Genomic DNA, 17876 nt, shown 5'->3' on the forward strand with positions numbered 1-17876 from the left:
CAAAATGGCCGACGATCTGTCCTCAGTCCCATAGTGCCACTGAAGCGGACTCCCAGGTGTGCTCGGCTTTGAATCTGCCATGATTGCATTTAAGGAATTAAGCTAATTAAGTTTTGCTGTTAACAGTTCATCTCATACCGCGCTGTATGATTTTCTCATTCATTCCCATTGTCCAAATGTGTGACTCAGGCAGTTTGAATGAGTCACTTATTCTGGTTTGGACTGTAAAAACTAGAGTTCTTGCAAGGTTTGATTGAAAAAAATTCACGCTGTCTGTGAGGCTGCTGAAGGATGGATGTATGATCATGCAACGCATGAGCTGATCGAACTGAGTGTTGAGTGGAGTCAAAAATATTACACATTTTACAGCTTTTGATTTCAGCGAGCTGCACTCCAACACATGCCATACAACAAATGACCTACTTAGTGCCGATTAGAAGACAGTTTGCATTTTCTGTATTTAATCAATCACTTTCTGTGGGCAGCATCCATATAGAAATACAACTGGGCAAATCAGGTGAAACTATAATGTCTCACAAGTAGGGGTTGGATGATTTTTGTTTGTCATAGATCTTGAGCAGATTAGAAGGAGAACTGCTGTAACACAATAAATGCCATGAAAAGCATTTCATGCTGTGTTATATTGTTAACTCAACAATCGCTTTTTAGCTTAGAAATTGGAATCAATGGCTTCTACCTATAAGTCCTCCAAATTAAACGACTACATCTATCATCCGTCCATGTCGTCTAGAAGGATGCACAGAGGCGTTTCCTGTTGGCAGGACAGCATCATTTGTCTGTGCCTTCCTGTTACATATCACTGCTGAAAAGCAGCTAACATCTCTAAAGCCATGATTAAGGTTTAGTTAGGTTTATGCACAAAAACGACTTGATTAGCTTTTGGAAACGATCATAGAGTTTTGTTATCATGGTCACAATGAGTTGAAAGTATAGCTGCTGTGAAGTATTTCCAGTTATGCGTGTGCTAAACTCCTCTGGCTCAAACATATATTGCAGGCTTATGTCTGTGAGATTCCTTTATTATCTGTACTCTGCACCATAGACCACATATTACCACAGCATCCTAAGCCATGTGGATTTATTGTGATGTGAGGCCTTGAGGCTGTTGGCATCATTCACGTGATCTCTTTGGTTCTATTCAGTTTAGGTCCTCACATCCTGGTGTGTCACTTCTGTGAAGAGTAACCATGAGGATTTTTAACAGTAGTTTTTACATTTTCTTCAGCTGGAGGTGCTTTGCACAGTATATCACATATAAACAGGGGAAATAATGACCCCAAATGAGGTAATCGCACTAATCAATACCTCTCTGCCGCAATTTAGTGCAATTAGCCTTCATAAGAACACTATCAAACCAAAAACAAAGACAACTCTTTTTCGCAGTAGGAATCATGTCTGGATAGAAACGATTTGCTGACAAATAATGGCGATAAGGTAATAAATGGCTCTGAGCAAAAACATTGGTCTTTTTTTTTTTTTCCTTTTTACAAAATTTGTCCAAAACATTGCATTAACAGCTTTGCATTGCATTTCCTCCAGTCTACCCAAATACTGTATTTAAGCTTCTGTGCTTCTGAACAGGCTTTTTTCAAGTCGGCATGAATATGTATTTGTGTGTTTAAGTGCATGTTTGTGTGTCTGTGTGCGAAATCTCCAAGTGTGTGTCTCTGTATGTGTGTGTTGTGGACTAAGAAGGTTTTCATCTGAGCTTAACTGTGACAGTTCTGTCTCCGTTCTACTGGCAGATCAATAATATAGTCACAGATGACTGTACTAGCACACACCCACACACACTCACAAACACACACACACACACACACACACACACACACACACACACACACATACACACACACACACACACACACACACGCACACCCACCCATAGTCAAGTGTGACAGACAGAGCCTGTCTGTGACGGTGGAGGATATTAGGCTTATTAAGTGTCTGGCTCTCCGAGTGACTCATGCTAACTCAGTGTGTGTTTGCAGGCTAGCAGGTTAAAAGGGCTTAACATGAGAATGCATCTCACAGCAGCACCCCCCCCTCCCCAACCCCCATCCTTGCCTCCTGGCTCATCTTATTATTCCCTCACTCCCACCCTCCCTAAACCTCCCTTCTTCCATGTTGGCTCTCTTTCCCCGTCTGTGTCCTCTTTTCAACCCTCCAATCACTTTTTCTCAACGTTTGTCCTCAGATTCCTCCTTCATTTTTTTTTTATTTCAACCAGACAGACTTTCTCCATCTCCAGTGATCTTTGTTGTGTCCAAAATGCCTTGTTGTGAAAATATGGATTTCAGCAGAACTCCACATAACATCGTAGCTGAAAATGATGCCTCAGTATAAGTGCTAAAAAGCAGGAAGTTTCACTGACCTAATGGTCGTAGATGAAAGGGAGCATTGCGCTGAAAGTAGCCTGCTCGACCTCACCATCACCGCCCACATCTCATGCAGAAGTGGCTGCACTTGCTGTTATTCTAATATTATCATATACACCACAGTGGGGGTTTGATAATGTTGTCTTGTCAGTTTTTACAAAAAAAATGTTACAGTGAACACATTTCAGTAGGACGGATTAAAAAATGTTTTCCTGTCTTCAGTACAATGACATTGAGCTGTTTCCTTGTCATTATCTATTATTTCTTCAGACAGACCTTGTAAGCAGAGCTGGAGGAAGTATTTTGCAGCACGACACACATTAAAGAGTTTGAGGGAAAACTCTGTGATAATACTGTTGTAATACATAAACCTGGAAAGCAACAGAACGGATCCTTGAAAGTGGTTTTCAAAATCTGTTTAACGCAGAGATATTTCTGCATATTTTAGAGGGAAGCTAGCTTTATACAATACATTCATTTCCCCCCTCATTTTTACATTTGCATGCATTGCATTCAAATCACGGTGACGAGGTACTGCCTTGTCAAAACTGAATGCTGAACAGTTTAATTACTCCTGAGCTACTCCCTTCTTTACTGATCACTTTATAAGTCCACAAGGTAGCACGGCTACTGCAAACTAGCCTTCTAATGCAGTCAGCTGTCTGTATCACATGACCCTTGCCTTGCAGGTCATAATGGTCCCTTGAGGGTCCTCCAACCTAGTTACAGCCATGAAAAATAGCTACAGAAAAATCACCACAATAATTGGGACAAGCGGGGCTCAGGTCAGCACAGCTGTGGAGGTTGTGGTGGAGAAATAACAACCCGTAAATCACCATTTCATCATTTTGAAAAAGTCATACCTTACCAACCTGCTTCCATGACAACTGAAACTGAAGTAGGCAGGATGGAAAAATCACTCATAACTATTTATTTACAGCAAAACACAGAAGTAGGATTACTAGGCTAGTACCGATCCCCCTTTTCTGCTAATATAGTTCAGCAAAAATATATTCAGGAAGAGTTGCTTAACGAGACAGGCAGACAAGGCAGGTGATGATATATTGTGTCTTAGAGGTGCATATTCCCAAACAAATACGTAATAAATCACATTACTACAACCAAAGTGCCCCTAAGGGTCCACAGCTCGTCTGCTGATACAGCCCCGTCTGTCATAAAGTAAACTGACAATGCTTGTCCTTTTTTGCCAATAACATTAAAACAATATGTACAAATGAACCTCTGCTCCATTACAGAAAAGCAGAACATAGTTTTCTACTTCCACTCTTGCAACTGAAATCACAGCGTGTGAAATTACATTGAGTCTACGGCTAGATAAAAGCTGGCGTCAAACCATTGTACATGAGTGTGGAGCAAACAATGCACAGACATTTCTGAGCAACACCAGTGCTTCTGAAAACCTTGAAATGATGAACAAGATTCACTTCAGCTGCATTACATCCCAACTTCCCATCCGGCCTCACTGTCCTCTGCAACAGGGAGAGCTCGGCATAGATGACTGACCTTCTCCCTTTTCTCCTCCTCTGCTCCACATTCCCTCCAGGAGATCAATACGTAGAGTTCGGTATTGGATCACACCCAATGCTAGTGTTTAAAATGTAACTCACACCCTCCTCCCTATTTCCTCTCGCTCTCAGATCAATAAGGAGAACACACGCAGTCATCATCAAGCAGTCAGCCTCCTCTGGATCAATGGCGGTTTAAAAATGAACATCCTCATCACCTAATTCACCAAAAACAACACCGTCATCATCATTATTATTCTCTTTGTGTTTTCATATCTTTGTGCTGATAAAGAAATGGATTATTTAAATATGAGCGATAAAGAAAAGGATGAAGCGCTGAGCGTGAATGAGAATATTGATGCTATTCAGTATTAGAATCCTCTAATGTCAGAAAGAATACAGAAATCTACAGATCACAGATTATTCACTGACACATGAGTGCACAGCGCTGATGTTACACCAAGGTTTGCTTTGCTGATATCAAGACATTTCCTCTTTTTCTTTTATTCAGTCGAAACTTTCAGAGCCTTGGCAGTTCAAAATACCAAACGGTTCACTCGAGCTGCGCTCAGAACAGGGGATTGGGGACATTGGCTGAGAGGTAGTGGCCTTTAACTAAAAAGTCTTTGTGCATTTCATCCAGGCACGCCAGCGTAACCACTCGGAGTGCTGGCATTTGGAGAGGAGCGTGTAATATGATTCCAGATGATGCAGTTTATGGGCATGATCGAGTCTAAAATATCCACTTAAAAAAATAAAAATAAATAATAAAATAAAATAAAAACCCCTGACAAACAAACCAAAACACATTGGTGATCCTGAGTTGAATAAAGGGTCAGCCACACAGTACAGAAGTTCACTGCATTCACTAAAGTAGTTCAAATTAGCATAAAAACTGCCACATTGTTCGGGGTCACACAGAACTCTTTAATCCTGTAAATATACGTTCTTTTATTTATTCTTTTATTCTTTTATTTTATTTAAACCCTGTTCAAGAAAGGAGGTGAAGTGGTAAAAATGGGCTGGCACATTTCCTGAAGCAGACAAGGACATGGCCATAAAGCATCGTTTTTATGAGTAAATAAGAAATTCTGTTATGTTTGTAAGTTACTTAGGCTTCACATTAACAAATATACAATATGTTACTTTTTATCAAAAAGTCATTCACAAGCAAACGTTTTAAGCAAAATGAACAATTCACTGCATGCATGTGAGGTGCTGCTGGTCCTGATGGGGCTCCACACCGAGACATTCCTCAGCCTTCAGCTGTTATAATGCTAAGTCAGCAGTCTATCTGCTACGGTTTAGCACACTGGACTTTTTGTAAGTCTTTTGCACAAGTGAACTAAGTGTCACTGTAATGCTGTGGTTGTCTACATTACAAATGCATTGCATTTACAGCAGCCTCTCACAAACTAAATGAACTAACTCTAAGTCCTTGAACTCTGTTTTTCGTGATAAATAAACACTAAGCAATTCTAACAAAATTAAGAAAAGTCATTAAAAAATGTTATGTATGTTTATTGAGGGCCCAAAGTCTCCAGAACATGATGGTTAAAAAGGTTAATAAATAAAAAGATCATGTTAATGATTATGGTGCACATTCTGTTATATTATTCACAAGAGCTTCCTCATTCTAATCAGCCTACTGTAAAATCAGAATACAGCCACAAATGAAACCAAGAAGCCTTACATGCACTATATGTGTTTGTTTCTGTCATGTCCCCACCATTCTGCAATAATCCATTAAATGACAGCCTCTCTCTAAAACAGCGTCTGTGTAGGATTAGAGCCGTGACATAAAACTGCAGCTGGAATTGACTACAAGTGTCAGTCACCAGAAAGCTACTGCACAAAATCAGTCAAAGAGCAAAGTCACCAGACTCCTCTTTCCTCTAACTCTGTCTCTTTCTGCTTGTCTCTGTGTCAGTCCTTCTCTCTCAGATCTCTCTTCTCACTACGTCTCTGATGCTTCAAGTCCACAACCACATCTAAGTGCGCAGCTCAACTGTACTGAGTGCAGTTTTACGCTACTATGAACAAGACATTAATTCGACTGTACTGCTTTGCACAGGTAGCAGCGACGGTATGCGTCCTGTATGACTCAGCGGTGTGCAGCAAAGTGCAGACTCGTCATTGTGCCTCTCAGATTCTTTCTTGTGGATTTTGTTTGAAAACATCAGAGGCTGAACATGAAGTGTGCAGAATTTATTTGTCTGTTACGTAATTGACCTACTTTACGAGTGGCTGTGAATGTTCGAGGTGGTATGGGGAAACCGCATAGCATGTTTCCTCATTAAAATCACAGTCATATTTCTATATGTCATGTGGAATGAGCATATGTAGCGTCAGATAGTTTTTCTCGCTGGGGCTGTAGCTGGGGGTTTTATTAATGTGTTGTTGGGTCTATGGAATTTGTAGTAAAGAAATTAATAAATAAAACAAGCTGCCAGGACGTGTTACAGCAACACTTGAATCACTATTAGATCAAAGTATTACACACTAGCAACGATGGCAGTTTTTGTGTTAAATAATTCATCACTCTAATAGGATGGGTAGATAGGACCCAAGTGAGGACAAGGGGCAGGTACAGTACATCAGGAACTGATGGGGTGCCAGCTGGTATTGTGTTGATTTGTGTTTGTCCTTATATCTGCCTGAGCCTAAGCCTGGTGCCTGCGAGGCTTAAGCCCATTCTTACCCAAACCCCAACCAGTTATCTCCGCAACTTCTAACCATAACCTTAGCTAAAACCTAACCCTAACCACAGAGGACAGTGCTATGAGAGGTAATGGACCAGGACCCGACTTGGGAACATTGCTAGCAGGAACTACAGCAGCCTGCCACAGGTGGTGTCTCCACCACTGCCTGTTCGCTCACTGTTCTAACTCTCCACTTTCTTATTTTCGCTGCTTTTGTTCCTCTTGACAAGATCATCTGATGCTGAAAATATGCAAATATAGCTGACATGAGCCACATTTGATTCTATTGCACAGAAACTTGCTCTGGCAACTGGAGAATGGGAGCGATGGCAAACCAGTAACGGAAATCAACAGGATTTTGTTTGTTACTTTTTTGTGGGGCTGTGGAGAGGATATAGTGATGCTTCATCCACACCTTAGTGCTGCCTGTTGGAATGTGCATTATATGATGTAATCTGTTGATGATGAAATGAGGCCAGTCACAATTTTCCAGTTTTGGTTGGATGTCTGTTTTGCCCTAATTTAGTCTATTCTGCCTCTTTACATAGATTATGCTTGAGTTTGGTCTGATAGAACTGTTCAGATCAGTCTAATGTCCATGACTTACAGGACTCAAGGAGCTGCCAGACTGATTATTCTTGCACCATCAGAATTTTGTAGAATTTTGTCATCATTGGACAAGTATTGCCAATGTAGGGCAAAAAGATAACATATGAATAGGTGAAGGAGTATCAGTTTATACAGAATGGACAGCTCTCTGATGAGTTAAAGGTAAATTACTTTTTTTGTGTGCTGTTTGTGTCATTTTAGCCCTCAATCCCATTAGTTACAAAAACTATTCACTCAACAATAAAACTTTGGTTGTAAAAGAACATCATTTGTTGTCTGACAGGCCTGATATTCGCTGGAAATGTTCTGTAATGCTTCAGATTGCCTCACTGGGAGAACTCGTTTCCTTCAAAGGACTATTAGGGACCTTCCTTTGAAAAGAGTTTTTCAGTTTGATAAAAACAGGTAGCAGTTCTCAGTAAAGCTGCACAGTCTCTGTTAGTGTATGTGTGCTGAGGAGGGGCAGACGCAGAGACACACTGCTTGTGTCTAAGCTGGCAGTCGAGCACCCTGACAGCTTCTGGTTAATGGGCCCTCACTGGGCTCATAGACGGGTCCCATTTTCCCACCAGACGAGTGTCGGTGGGTCTCGCCGGGTGCTGCAGTTACAGCCAATGCTTATGCACACACGAACATACACACACTCACTCAGCAGCCAAACAAACACGCAGCCACGCATCCGATTACCACACAAATGTGGCAAATATGCGCAGCCAAAGGGGGCAGACAAATAGCTGGCTGGCTATTCGATGGCCAGCAGAGTGGAGTGGCCACCACGGTGCCACCAGAGCTCGGATATCTGTATCTACTGGGTGTGTGCTCACTGTCAGAGGCCAACTTGGATGATTAGATAAAGGGGCTGTAGCCAGGGAGCAGGCAAACACTACTGAGCCACACCAAAGGAGAGAGATACCACTCTCATTCTCTAGGGTGCTTCCACCCTTCTTATATTGTATAGAGGTTACTCTGTTTCTTCCAAATCAGAGATTGATAACATATGATGTAACTGGGCGAGATCAGAGTCAACCAACCGCTCCAGGGTCGGTTTAAAATGCACCAAAACGACGCTCTGAGCAAGCCTGACAGGTCAAAATGTTTTTATATGTACAATCAAACCCAGGTGAAACCGCTACAGGGCTCAAAGTAATAACCCTTAACTGTGCTGCACTGGCAATCCAACTTTGGGTTTAGCTCAGATAGATGGTTGACACCTCTGAGAGAGGTCAGACCAAAGATGGTGAAGAGGAATGAAAACAGACAGATTATAAAAAATGTGAAAAGACATGAGAGAGTGAGCTAATAAGAGAAGAGACTATAAAAGCGACTGGTGGGGAAACTGAATAACAAAAGAAGTCGAGGAGGAGTAGAGGGGGCAGGTCCGCCAGTGGCACAAAAGCAAATACTCAAATTCAGTCAGAGCTGGCATGAAAAGAATAAAGCAGGCATTTTAGCCACTTCATTTTGGATAACCAGCTATGAAATATGTTACTGTCAGTGAAATACTGAACACAATTTGATTACAAACACAGGCTAACGCAACCTAAAGACCATTTATTTTAACTGCCGAAGCCACCGCAGAGACTTCAGTGAGAGGATGTGGCTGGTTATTGAGGTTACATGACAAATAGAAAAGAATAGTGCTTCAGTGGTGAAAAATGACATATACAATACAACCATAATCATAGTAATTTACTATTTCATCCATTCTTGTCCACCTCTTATGTCATGTAAGCACAGGAGAACAACCACAGTATCATTTGCAACCGTGACATTTAAGGCAGAAGGGTCCTTTAACCGATGAAGCAACATATGTCACGCTCTTCTTTCCAGACACAAAAACATTGTCTCAGTTTGACTGATAGAGCAACACACACACATGCACACACACACACACGCGCGTGCACACACACACACAGTCACACACACAGTCACACAGTGGATTTGTGCTTTTTGAAGTGATAAAGCAGCAGCATATGTCGTGGCAGACACTCTGACCTGTGGTGACTGATTAAAACTGGAAACAAAGGCAGAGCTGAAGAGCTCATTAGCACCTCTGAAAGTCTTTATCTTCCACAACACAACAGGATTCCTGAGCTGCCAGCACCCGCTGCACTTAACACTGATTCATAATTCAACTTTTGCGTGCTTTCACCTGTCTGTCTGGGGACAGATTTCCATCATTTCGGTAACTTCATTGCTTGCCTTTAGATAGAGTAGTCATATCCAACTATCAAAGACAAAGAGAGTCAATGAAAGAACCTCTGACTAAAAACCACAGGAAGATTTGGTGCATAACTCACATTAATTGGTTTTGGGGATTGCCTTCACAAAAAAATCTGTATTTTCAGTAGATTCATTTCTGAAGTTAATACAGGACAAACCCATGAAAAGCACTCCCTCCTACTTTCTATCTAGCACAGGGATCAAGGTGTGTCTGACAGCCCCACACAGCCATTGTATTGTCCCTGGTCATTACAACACTGGTTATATTATATGTCCTGTGCCTCAGTCTATGAACCTGTGGTTTGTCTGTGAGTAGAAAGTAGAGCTGCTCCTGTGGGAGAGCCAATAAGCCTGGATGTCAAAAGAACACCAACACATGCTTCCTGGCCAGAGCAGTTTCACATTTGGCACATTAGATATTATTACAGATGCAAACCTGACCTGTCTTAAGATAGTATTATCCTCATAATGATAGATTGAAGAGGTGATTGACTCAGTCCTGACCTTTTCCATAATTATTGGTGGAGTGGAGAAGAAACAACTAGTGTAATATAGGCTAAAAATAAACTCAACTCAACTCAGGAAACTAATCTAATAAGTGGACCTTGTGTTGCTTCCACTGTTTCCAAGGTGAGGTACGAACTTTCATGCTTTGTTCATATACTGTTCTCCAGGAAGCAAGAGTAACTGGACTCTCCAGCTGTCTCATTTACAGACAGCAGAGGATTCATGCACATCCACTGGGAACACAACCCACAACGTCCTGATAACTGACAGTATTTGGACATTTTCAGCATTTTGAACCAACGTAACTTGCTGGAAAGTGTAGTTATATACTTTCAAATACAACTATATTTGTATGGATAACTTTTATTGGCTGTTTTTGTTTTTGTTTTTTTTCGCTAGACACTTGACAGCGCTTCCTAGCTAACACGAGAAATGGCATCAGTAATTTTAACCTGCACAACACCAATTAAATTAGCTCTGGCAAGTGGTGAGAAATGACCTGATCACTGCACTGTCCTGGTCTGAAACTGGAGTCTGGATTAAGAACATGGTGAGCCAGACAAGTAACAAAAAAATGTACCTTTTATATCTAACATACCTTGCTATAAAGTAAGACTAAATACTGCACCATCCAAAATGTGTACTTATGCTAACTAGCTACACAAATAAACCAACAAAGTAACGTACATCAGAATGACAAGAGCAGTAAACTCAAAACACAGCAACAACTTGAATTTAAAGTAGTTTAAATGGATGAAAATATATTCAAGCTGCTGGTTTCATTGCTGTGCACAGTGTCAATGTGCCTCGCCACAAATGCAGCCAAGATGAATTCCTGTACATGTATTGTAACTGCCGATTAAATGTTGCCCCTTCTGTTCACCGGGACAAGCAGTGATGAATAAAACTACTCAGAACAGCAACAATACTAATGTTTCAGATGTAATTGAACAATAAATCCTACATGCTTTAGGCACTACAAACCTCCAGCATATTGCCTTAGCGGACTTGTGTGTTTTGCCAAACCATTTGTCCATTTGGTAATTACCTCCGAGTCAAACAAAGTGGATGGCCAATAAAAAGCAATGGAAGACAGTGTAATCCAGAGGACGCTCTGCTCCTCACTAAATAATAAACCCATCCAGTTGAGTTAAAAAGATGGCAGCCTTTATGCCGTCTGCATGCAGCTGGGTGATGAAGTGGAAGATGTGTTTTTTTTGGACTCCACACCTCTTCCATCTCCCATGTTGCGACTGTTTTAAATGCAGCCCTGTGACAAGGAGCCAAATGCATGCACCAGTTAATTATTCTCGTGAATGAATCGGTTTTAGACCATCTCTCCACTCTTTGTTGGTCCACCCCTCAAATTGAAATGAGAATTACAATGCCGGCAGATGAGTAATTAGTCCGAGACGGATGGAATCCCCGCTCGCTTAACGGAATCAAAGAGGAGGAAAGATGATGGATCGTGTGCGTTTATTTATGTGTGTGTGTGTGTGTGTGTGTGAGAGAGAGTGAGGCAGAGAAATGGAGACAGGGGCTTTAATCGTGTTACTTTGTCCTGAGAGGCAGGCTAAGTGCATTAACACTATTGTGTCAGGAGTGCTGTTTTCACATTGGGACTGGTATGGAATGTGTAGAATGTGTTCTTCGAGCTCGGAGCGCAGATGAGGCTCGGGGCCAAACTCAATCAGCAGCAGATAATATGACAGTCTCTTCACATTGTGTACCACTTACTCCTCTCAACACAAAAACGAAGACCCTGAACAGACGAATGGACGCCTGTGACAGGTGCACATTGTTTGGTTCTTTGCGAGGAGTAATTGCTGTTTTTAATGGATAATAAAAAGCATGTCATGTTTGCAATGCTGAGGATTTGATTTGTGCCATTAGACCTGAGCCAAAATTCATTTAAACTACCAAAAGCAGCTGCTTTGATCAAACTGGAATGCTATACAGACAGAGTTGGCACAATTTTGCAGCAAAAGGAAGTCATTTTGCTCTCTAATGCTGCTGCTGCTGCTGCAAAAAAGGTATTCTGGGACATGTCACACACAATGAGAAAATGAGTGAGATTTCAAGAGATTAGGTTTGTATGTTAGCATGACAGATGGTCATTTCTGTTTCTGGCAAATGCAACATGCAGAAACATGTGGATTTTTAATCATGACACTTTAGCTCCAAGTATCACATTTTTGGCTGTAACACTATAATGCAGGTTACATAACAACCCATACTGAAGCATCCATTTTTTATATGAGAAATGACTCAATCATAAGTCAGTCACATGATCACATCAAATCCAGATTTACTCTGTTAGAATCAGAAGTGTCAATCTGACATCAGATTTCTTTGAAGTTCTAATCCTTCTGCCACAAACTGATCTCCATTCATTCCTCATGCGCCTCTGTGCTTAAAGATGCTACAGTACGTGTAGTTCATGTGCAGCTAAGAGCTTCAGGACGGCAACTAGAGCCCGTCAATAGACTTTAATCTGCCGCTGAGTTTTTGACAGATCTGTATCCTTTCTCACAGCATGCCGTGGACATACAATGAGGTGCGTAAGACGTTACCATCCTTGAGCTTTGTGATTACAACCTCAATCGCTTCATGCCCTCTTCAGATGCCTCTTGTTTTCCTGCATGTTTATTTTGACAAGCAGGACGAGGGATGATAAAAGTGAGAGCTGATAACAGCTAACATTTGTTCTTATGATGAGGTCAGGTACAGTGAACACAGCTACTGAAATAAAGTTGTATGAAAAGTTGATAGTAAGTTCTCTCGTATTGTAAAACACTGCAAAATGGATAATTTCCTCAGGAGTTGGTTGTGACCAAAACAGAGCAAAAAGAGTGAGAATATTTGGAGGTCGTAGGTGGTCAGAAACAAATAATACTGCCAATGTTGCTCACTGTCTGCTGGATAGGTAATTAGGTAATTGTTTGCTAATATAATGTGTCAACGCCACGTTTACAGGTTGTACACAAGTAGTCAAAAATATCTATTCATGCTGCTTTAAATTGGACGGTACGTTATACTAACCAGCTCGGTAGTTCTGATTGAGAACTAAGAGTTATTTACACGCAGTGACGGCTAGTTTTTCCAACAATTAAACTTAACTTAAACTGTAACTAATTACTGCAGTTACTTATGAAAGACAAATGCTACACATAGCTTCTTTGAATGTGCACTCCTTGGCAGCATTACAGTTTTTGAAATGCAACTTAAACTGATAACAAAGCACCAAGCAACAATATAAATGCATGCTGCAGCTCTACCGAAACTACTGCAGCAGGTGCATGGGTACAGGAGAAGGAACGCGATCTGGTGCACCGAAAGAATGCAGGGAAGCCACTCTCTCTCTTGCTGACTTTCAAAGCTAATCAACAACGTTTCTGAACCGTGGTTTGAACCTTACAGATGAAATCTGGACACAGATCAAGGAGCATACCTCTAATTTGACCAGCTGTAAAGCCAGTCACCTGCAAGAGCACAGCTGACACACACAGGTAGAGTGTACAGAAGAGGATCTGACGGGTGTGAGAGAATTACACACACACACGCACACACACACACACACACACACACACACACACACACACACACACACACACACCTGATGCTAGTCATGCTTCCAGTCTCAGAGCCAAGCTTGCATCTCTCCAGCTGACTGGCAACAATCTGTCGTTCGGCTTCCAACTCCCTGGTCAGACGTTCAAACTGCAACTCCTGGAGAGAGAGAGAAAGAGAGAGAGAGAGAGAGAGAGAGAGAGAGAGAGAGAGAGAAAATGTGTCAAAACATTCTGTCTATTTATTTACTGCCACTTTTACAGTCATCCTGAACATTATTTTGGCTCCGTTGTCTCTGTCACATTTTTAATTGTTGTGAAATGGACTCTGCTGTCTGTGGTGGGAAAACAAGCCAGACATCACTGTGTCTGCCAGTTTCACACTGCCAGATATTCGCTGAGAAGAGTCTGATATGTCGCAAAACTGTGACACCAAACTAAAGCCATCACAAACGTGACATTTGTTACTCTGCTGCTAGGAGACTCCCGAAACAGATGAAGTGTTGGAGTGGTTTGGGAGAAGAATTTGGTTATTTTGTGACAGAGCGTGTCAGGTTCACATGAAAGGTTTAGTCTAATGCTTGCCTGAAAAATCATCTATAAATCATTCTAACTGTATGGATTTGCATGCTGCTAGTTGCAGGGTGGTGCTGGGAGGAATGGAAGAGGCTGTCAGTCCCATCACTCCATCTGAAGCTGCAGCTGCAGTGTAGCACCCACCAAAGAAATACTATCACCCCACTACTGGATGTCACTACCCTCTTAATTTGAAAAAGCATGGCCTAAATCTGATGCCACACATACAGTATGCAATGAATGTTTAAATACATAATGTAGTTCCATTTAAGATTTAAGAAGCTCTTTGAGAATTGTTGAATAGAAGTAATTTAGTCATCTGTGGACGAGGCAAAGTTTAGTTATTGAAATTATTCCTGTTCAAACTCATAAATAAAACCTTGGATGCTGGAGGTTAGTGTAAATCAACACGTATTGGTGTTACTGATAAAGGCGCCTAAATTCCTGGAAGAGGAGGAGCACATTTCTAAAAGTTCTCCCTTCTTGGGCCTCATTTGAAAAAGAAAATGTGAATTACTGTGCAATTTCCATCCTTTAATGTTATGCAAATATTTGCAGACAAACAGTTGGTGGCGCTATTTCTCCAGTTGGGTCCAATTAAACCACTGCAGAAATTAGGGTGCGAAATTAGGAGTAGATGTACTTAAAAGAAAACAAAGTGGAAATGGTAAGAAATATGTTTTTTTATCTTTATTTCATGTGTATGTTTGAGGATGGTTACAGTCAGAGTGGACGCTTAAGCCACATGCTTCATGCTTAATCTGTGTCAAGTCTTTTATCATTTACCTTTTCAACTTAGCCAAGAGTAAACACTTTTTGCAAAACATCATCCTTTCTTTTTTAATCTCAGGTGTATTTATGCACAGACTGTAGGGATAATGGACAGTGAAGCAGGTGGAGGGAAACGGTCTCATGTGAGAACGTTTTCATTTTCTTACCCTGAATATTGAGTACTTTTTTCTGTGAGGTTCACGCCTAGAATTGTTCCAAGTCTGATTCACCAAACAGATTAATTTAAACAAACTTGCTTTTAATTCCTCGTTGCAACTTAAATGAATGCCACCTGTTCATGAGAAGGTGTGCATTCAAGAGATTTGGTCATTAGCACAGCGAACACCTTCAAGCTGCTATATGCTGCCAGGCTGCCTGTTCTCTCTATTTGCAGGCCAGTGCTAACCAAGAGTAAAAATAAGGCTTTTATGCTGCAGAGTTCAGTGGAATCAGTAGACAAAAAAATAATACATTGAGCACTAGTAGCAGTGGTAAAATGAGTGTTCACCTTGAAAACCCTGAAGCAGTTTTTGAAGTACGACAGTTTTCTTAACATCTAACATCTATATAAAGGCATTAAAATTCTGAGAAGAAGTAAGTGTAGAAAGGCAGACTATCTGTACATTAAACAATTGGATTTTGTGTGTAGATAAAAGAAAATTTGTGAATGCGACAAGTTCCCTGGAATCACTTGTGTGTCCTCATAGCAACAGATGTGTTCCTATGAGCAGTTCTTCCATGAGGCCCATTGTGTTTATGCTTAATTTATGCTAATCAAAGTGTGATGAATAACTACTAATTAACTGATACGCAAACAAACCAACAGCTGATTATAGTATTTGTGTCTGCTGCTGTGATCATTACAGCTGATTAAACATAACTGATTTTACCAATTTGTGCAACAAGAAAACAAACTAATCCAACTGTACTGTGGATTGTTTCAAATCATGTGAAGAGCATACAGTGCCTATACGGTGGAGAGCTGAGTCCTAAAATGTAAATCTTAAATTGGCTTTTGGCAGTGTTCTGGGCAGTTTCCAGATAGTGAAAGTGATGGAATTTTAATAAATTATGTCACAAAGGGAGATATATTCAATCAATGCTCCACTGGCAGTATGTGAATACAGAGGAGTCACTCTGAAAGAGGTCTGAGCTCATCTAAAGGCTAGAACACTTTTAATGTTTGATCTGCAGGTGAACAGACCTTCATAAACTGTATAATGAAGTACAGTTTACAGTTTTCAGTGAAATTGCACACAACAGTTATTCTGTGTGGAAGTATCTTGGAAGTGACACAAGCACACATACTGTGCATGCATTGTATTTAGCACTTACTTAGCCACGTGTCATTTTTATAAGGGAAATATGACACTTCACAACACATTGAACCACGTCATGCTCAAACAGTAAATGTGCCTGACAAACGACCTGTTGCATATTACACTCTAGTGAACTTTCCAGCCAAATGAAGCTCTATAAGTTCAGAAAGCGATCACATGCTATTAAACATGAATAAAAAGTCAGACTTCTCTGTTTGCATCAACACATAGAAACAACTGAACTCTATAATTGTTTTAACATCTGAAATGGCCTCAAAATATCATAGAAAAATACATTTCCCAGCAAGACACCACATTCATCTTATTTATGGTGATGACACAATGTGTGTTTAAAGCTTAAGAATACCGATGAAGAGCAGAGCGCTGGTCCGTGGGAGCTCGAACGATGATGATGCCTGAGGCAACTCCAGGCTTTCCAACATAATGATACAATTTGATTAGAACGAGTCATTAATATAAATAATTAACAAATCAAATCGCTAATTTCCCTGTAATTATGCACCATCTTCTTGTTATTAATGGGAACTGGACACAGATACAGGGGCACACACACACACACGTGCATAGAACCATGTCGGCCACACGTGCACATGCACAGGCATACCTGCACACGTGCACAGAAGCGTTCACAAACAACATAAGTGCATTTGCGTGGATTCTGCAGGTTATGCACACATGGTTACAGAAAATTTCCCATTGACTTAATAAGACAGTTAAGTGCTTTGTGCAACTGCCAGACGGCATGATATATGTTCTGCTGTAAAACACTACATGTAACTTCTGCTCACACACATACACACACACACACACACACACACTGCTGTGAAGTCTCTCAAGTGTGAATAAAGGAAGAGCGACATGCAGACTCTTCCCTGTTTACACGACTTCAACATGATGATACATAGATGTGTTTACTCTGCATTGCGATGGAAATATAGCTGCTCAACAGAAATGGTCATGAAAAGTCACCTGGCTCCATCAGCTGAGCTGAGCTGGCTGTATCTACTGAACCAACGATAAATCATTTTTGAAATGGACACAAAAAAAGCCAGGAAATAGAAATGCTATTGCCTTTTTAGCATTTAGTGTCCTTCAATCAATCATCGCAGCGTTTGTTAACATTTGAGCGCAGAGCCAATAATCTGCAAGAAACACATGGATGATTTTAGTGTCTACCATCTCATCACTTAAAGGCTAATTTGAAGATAAAAGCCGTAATCCTTTGATGCAAACACAAACCAGCCACTTGCTACAAAGCTACTCGAGAGCGGCAAGAAATTCCATCACACAGAGTTAAGAGGCTGTGCTTCTATTTACATCTCAAACACCACTGCATGCATGTTTTCCCCAGTGTGGTCGGACTTCTTGCAGTCAGATCAATCCACACAACCTCATCAGCTGATGTAAAGGAATGAAAGCACAGGAAAAAAAAAAAACAACCTACTTTGAGGTAATATCTCCCGAGCAGATGAAGAAAAAGATGAAATGCTTGTTTTTTTCTGTTTGTTTGCTTGTTTGGAGTTCCTAACTTACAGCTGAGATAGAGGCTCAGCAAGATGACTAACTAGCTGGATGGCGAGCCGTGAGAATTGGGCTGTAAGGCTTCTTGAAAACATCCAAACAAAAGCCAGCGCTCCCTCCTTTTCCCCTGATG

At 40.9% G+C, this 17876-nt stretch overlaps 1 protein-coding gene across 9 annotated transcripts in view; it reads right to left on the reverse strand.

The window, feature by feature from the left end:
* Positions 1 to 17876, reverse strand: part of ctnnd2b (catenin (cadherin-associated protein), delta 2b) — a 173722-nt gene that overhangs the window by 93219 nt on the left and 62627 nt on the right. For 8 of the 9 annotated variants that reach the window (XM_076744176.1, XM_076744175.1, XM_076744168.1 and 5 more), the window contains one exon: positions 13583 to 13695. In XM_076744176.1, the coding sequence (XP_076600291.1) occupies positions 13583 to 13695 (113 nt within the window). Of the gene's footprint in view, positions 1 to 13582; positions 13696 to 17666; positions 17805 to 17876 lie in introns of those variants that run through there. The other variant, XM_076744174.1, reaches the window with a different exon arrangement.

The sequence above is a fragment of the Chaetodon auriga genome, chromosome 12 (assembly GCF_051107435.1).
Source record: "Chaetodon auriga isolate fChaAug3 chromosome 12, fChaAug3.hap1, whole genome shotgun sequence".
NCBI classification, from domain to species: domain Eukaryota; kingdom Metazoa; phylum Chordata; class Actinopteri; order Chaetodontiformes; family Chaetodontidae; genus Chaetodon; species Chaetodon auriga.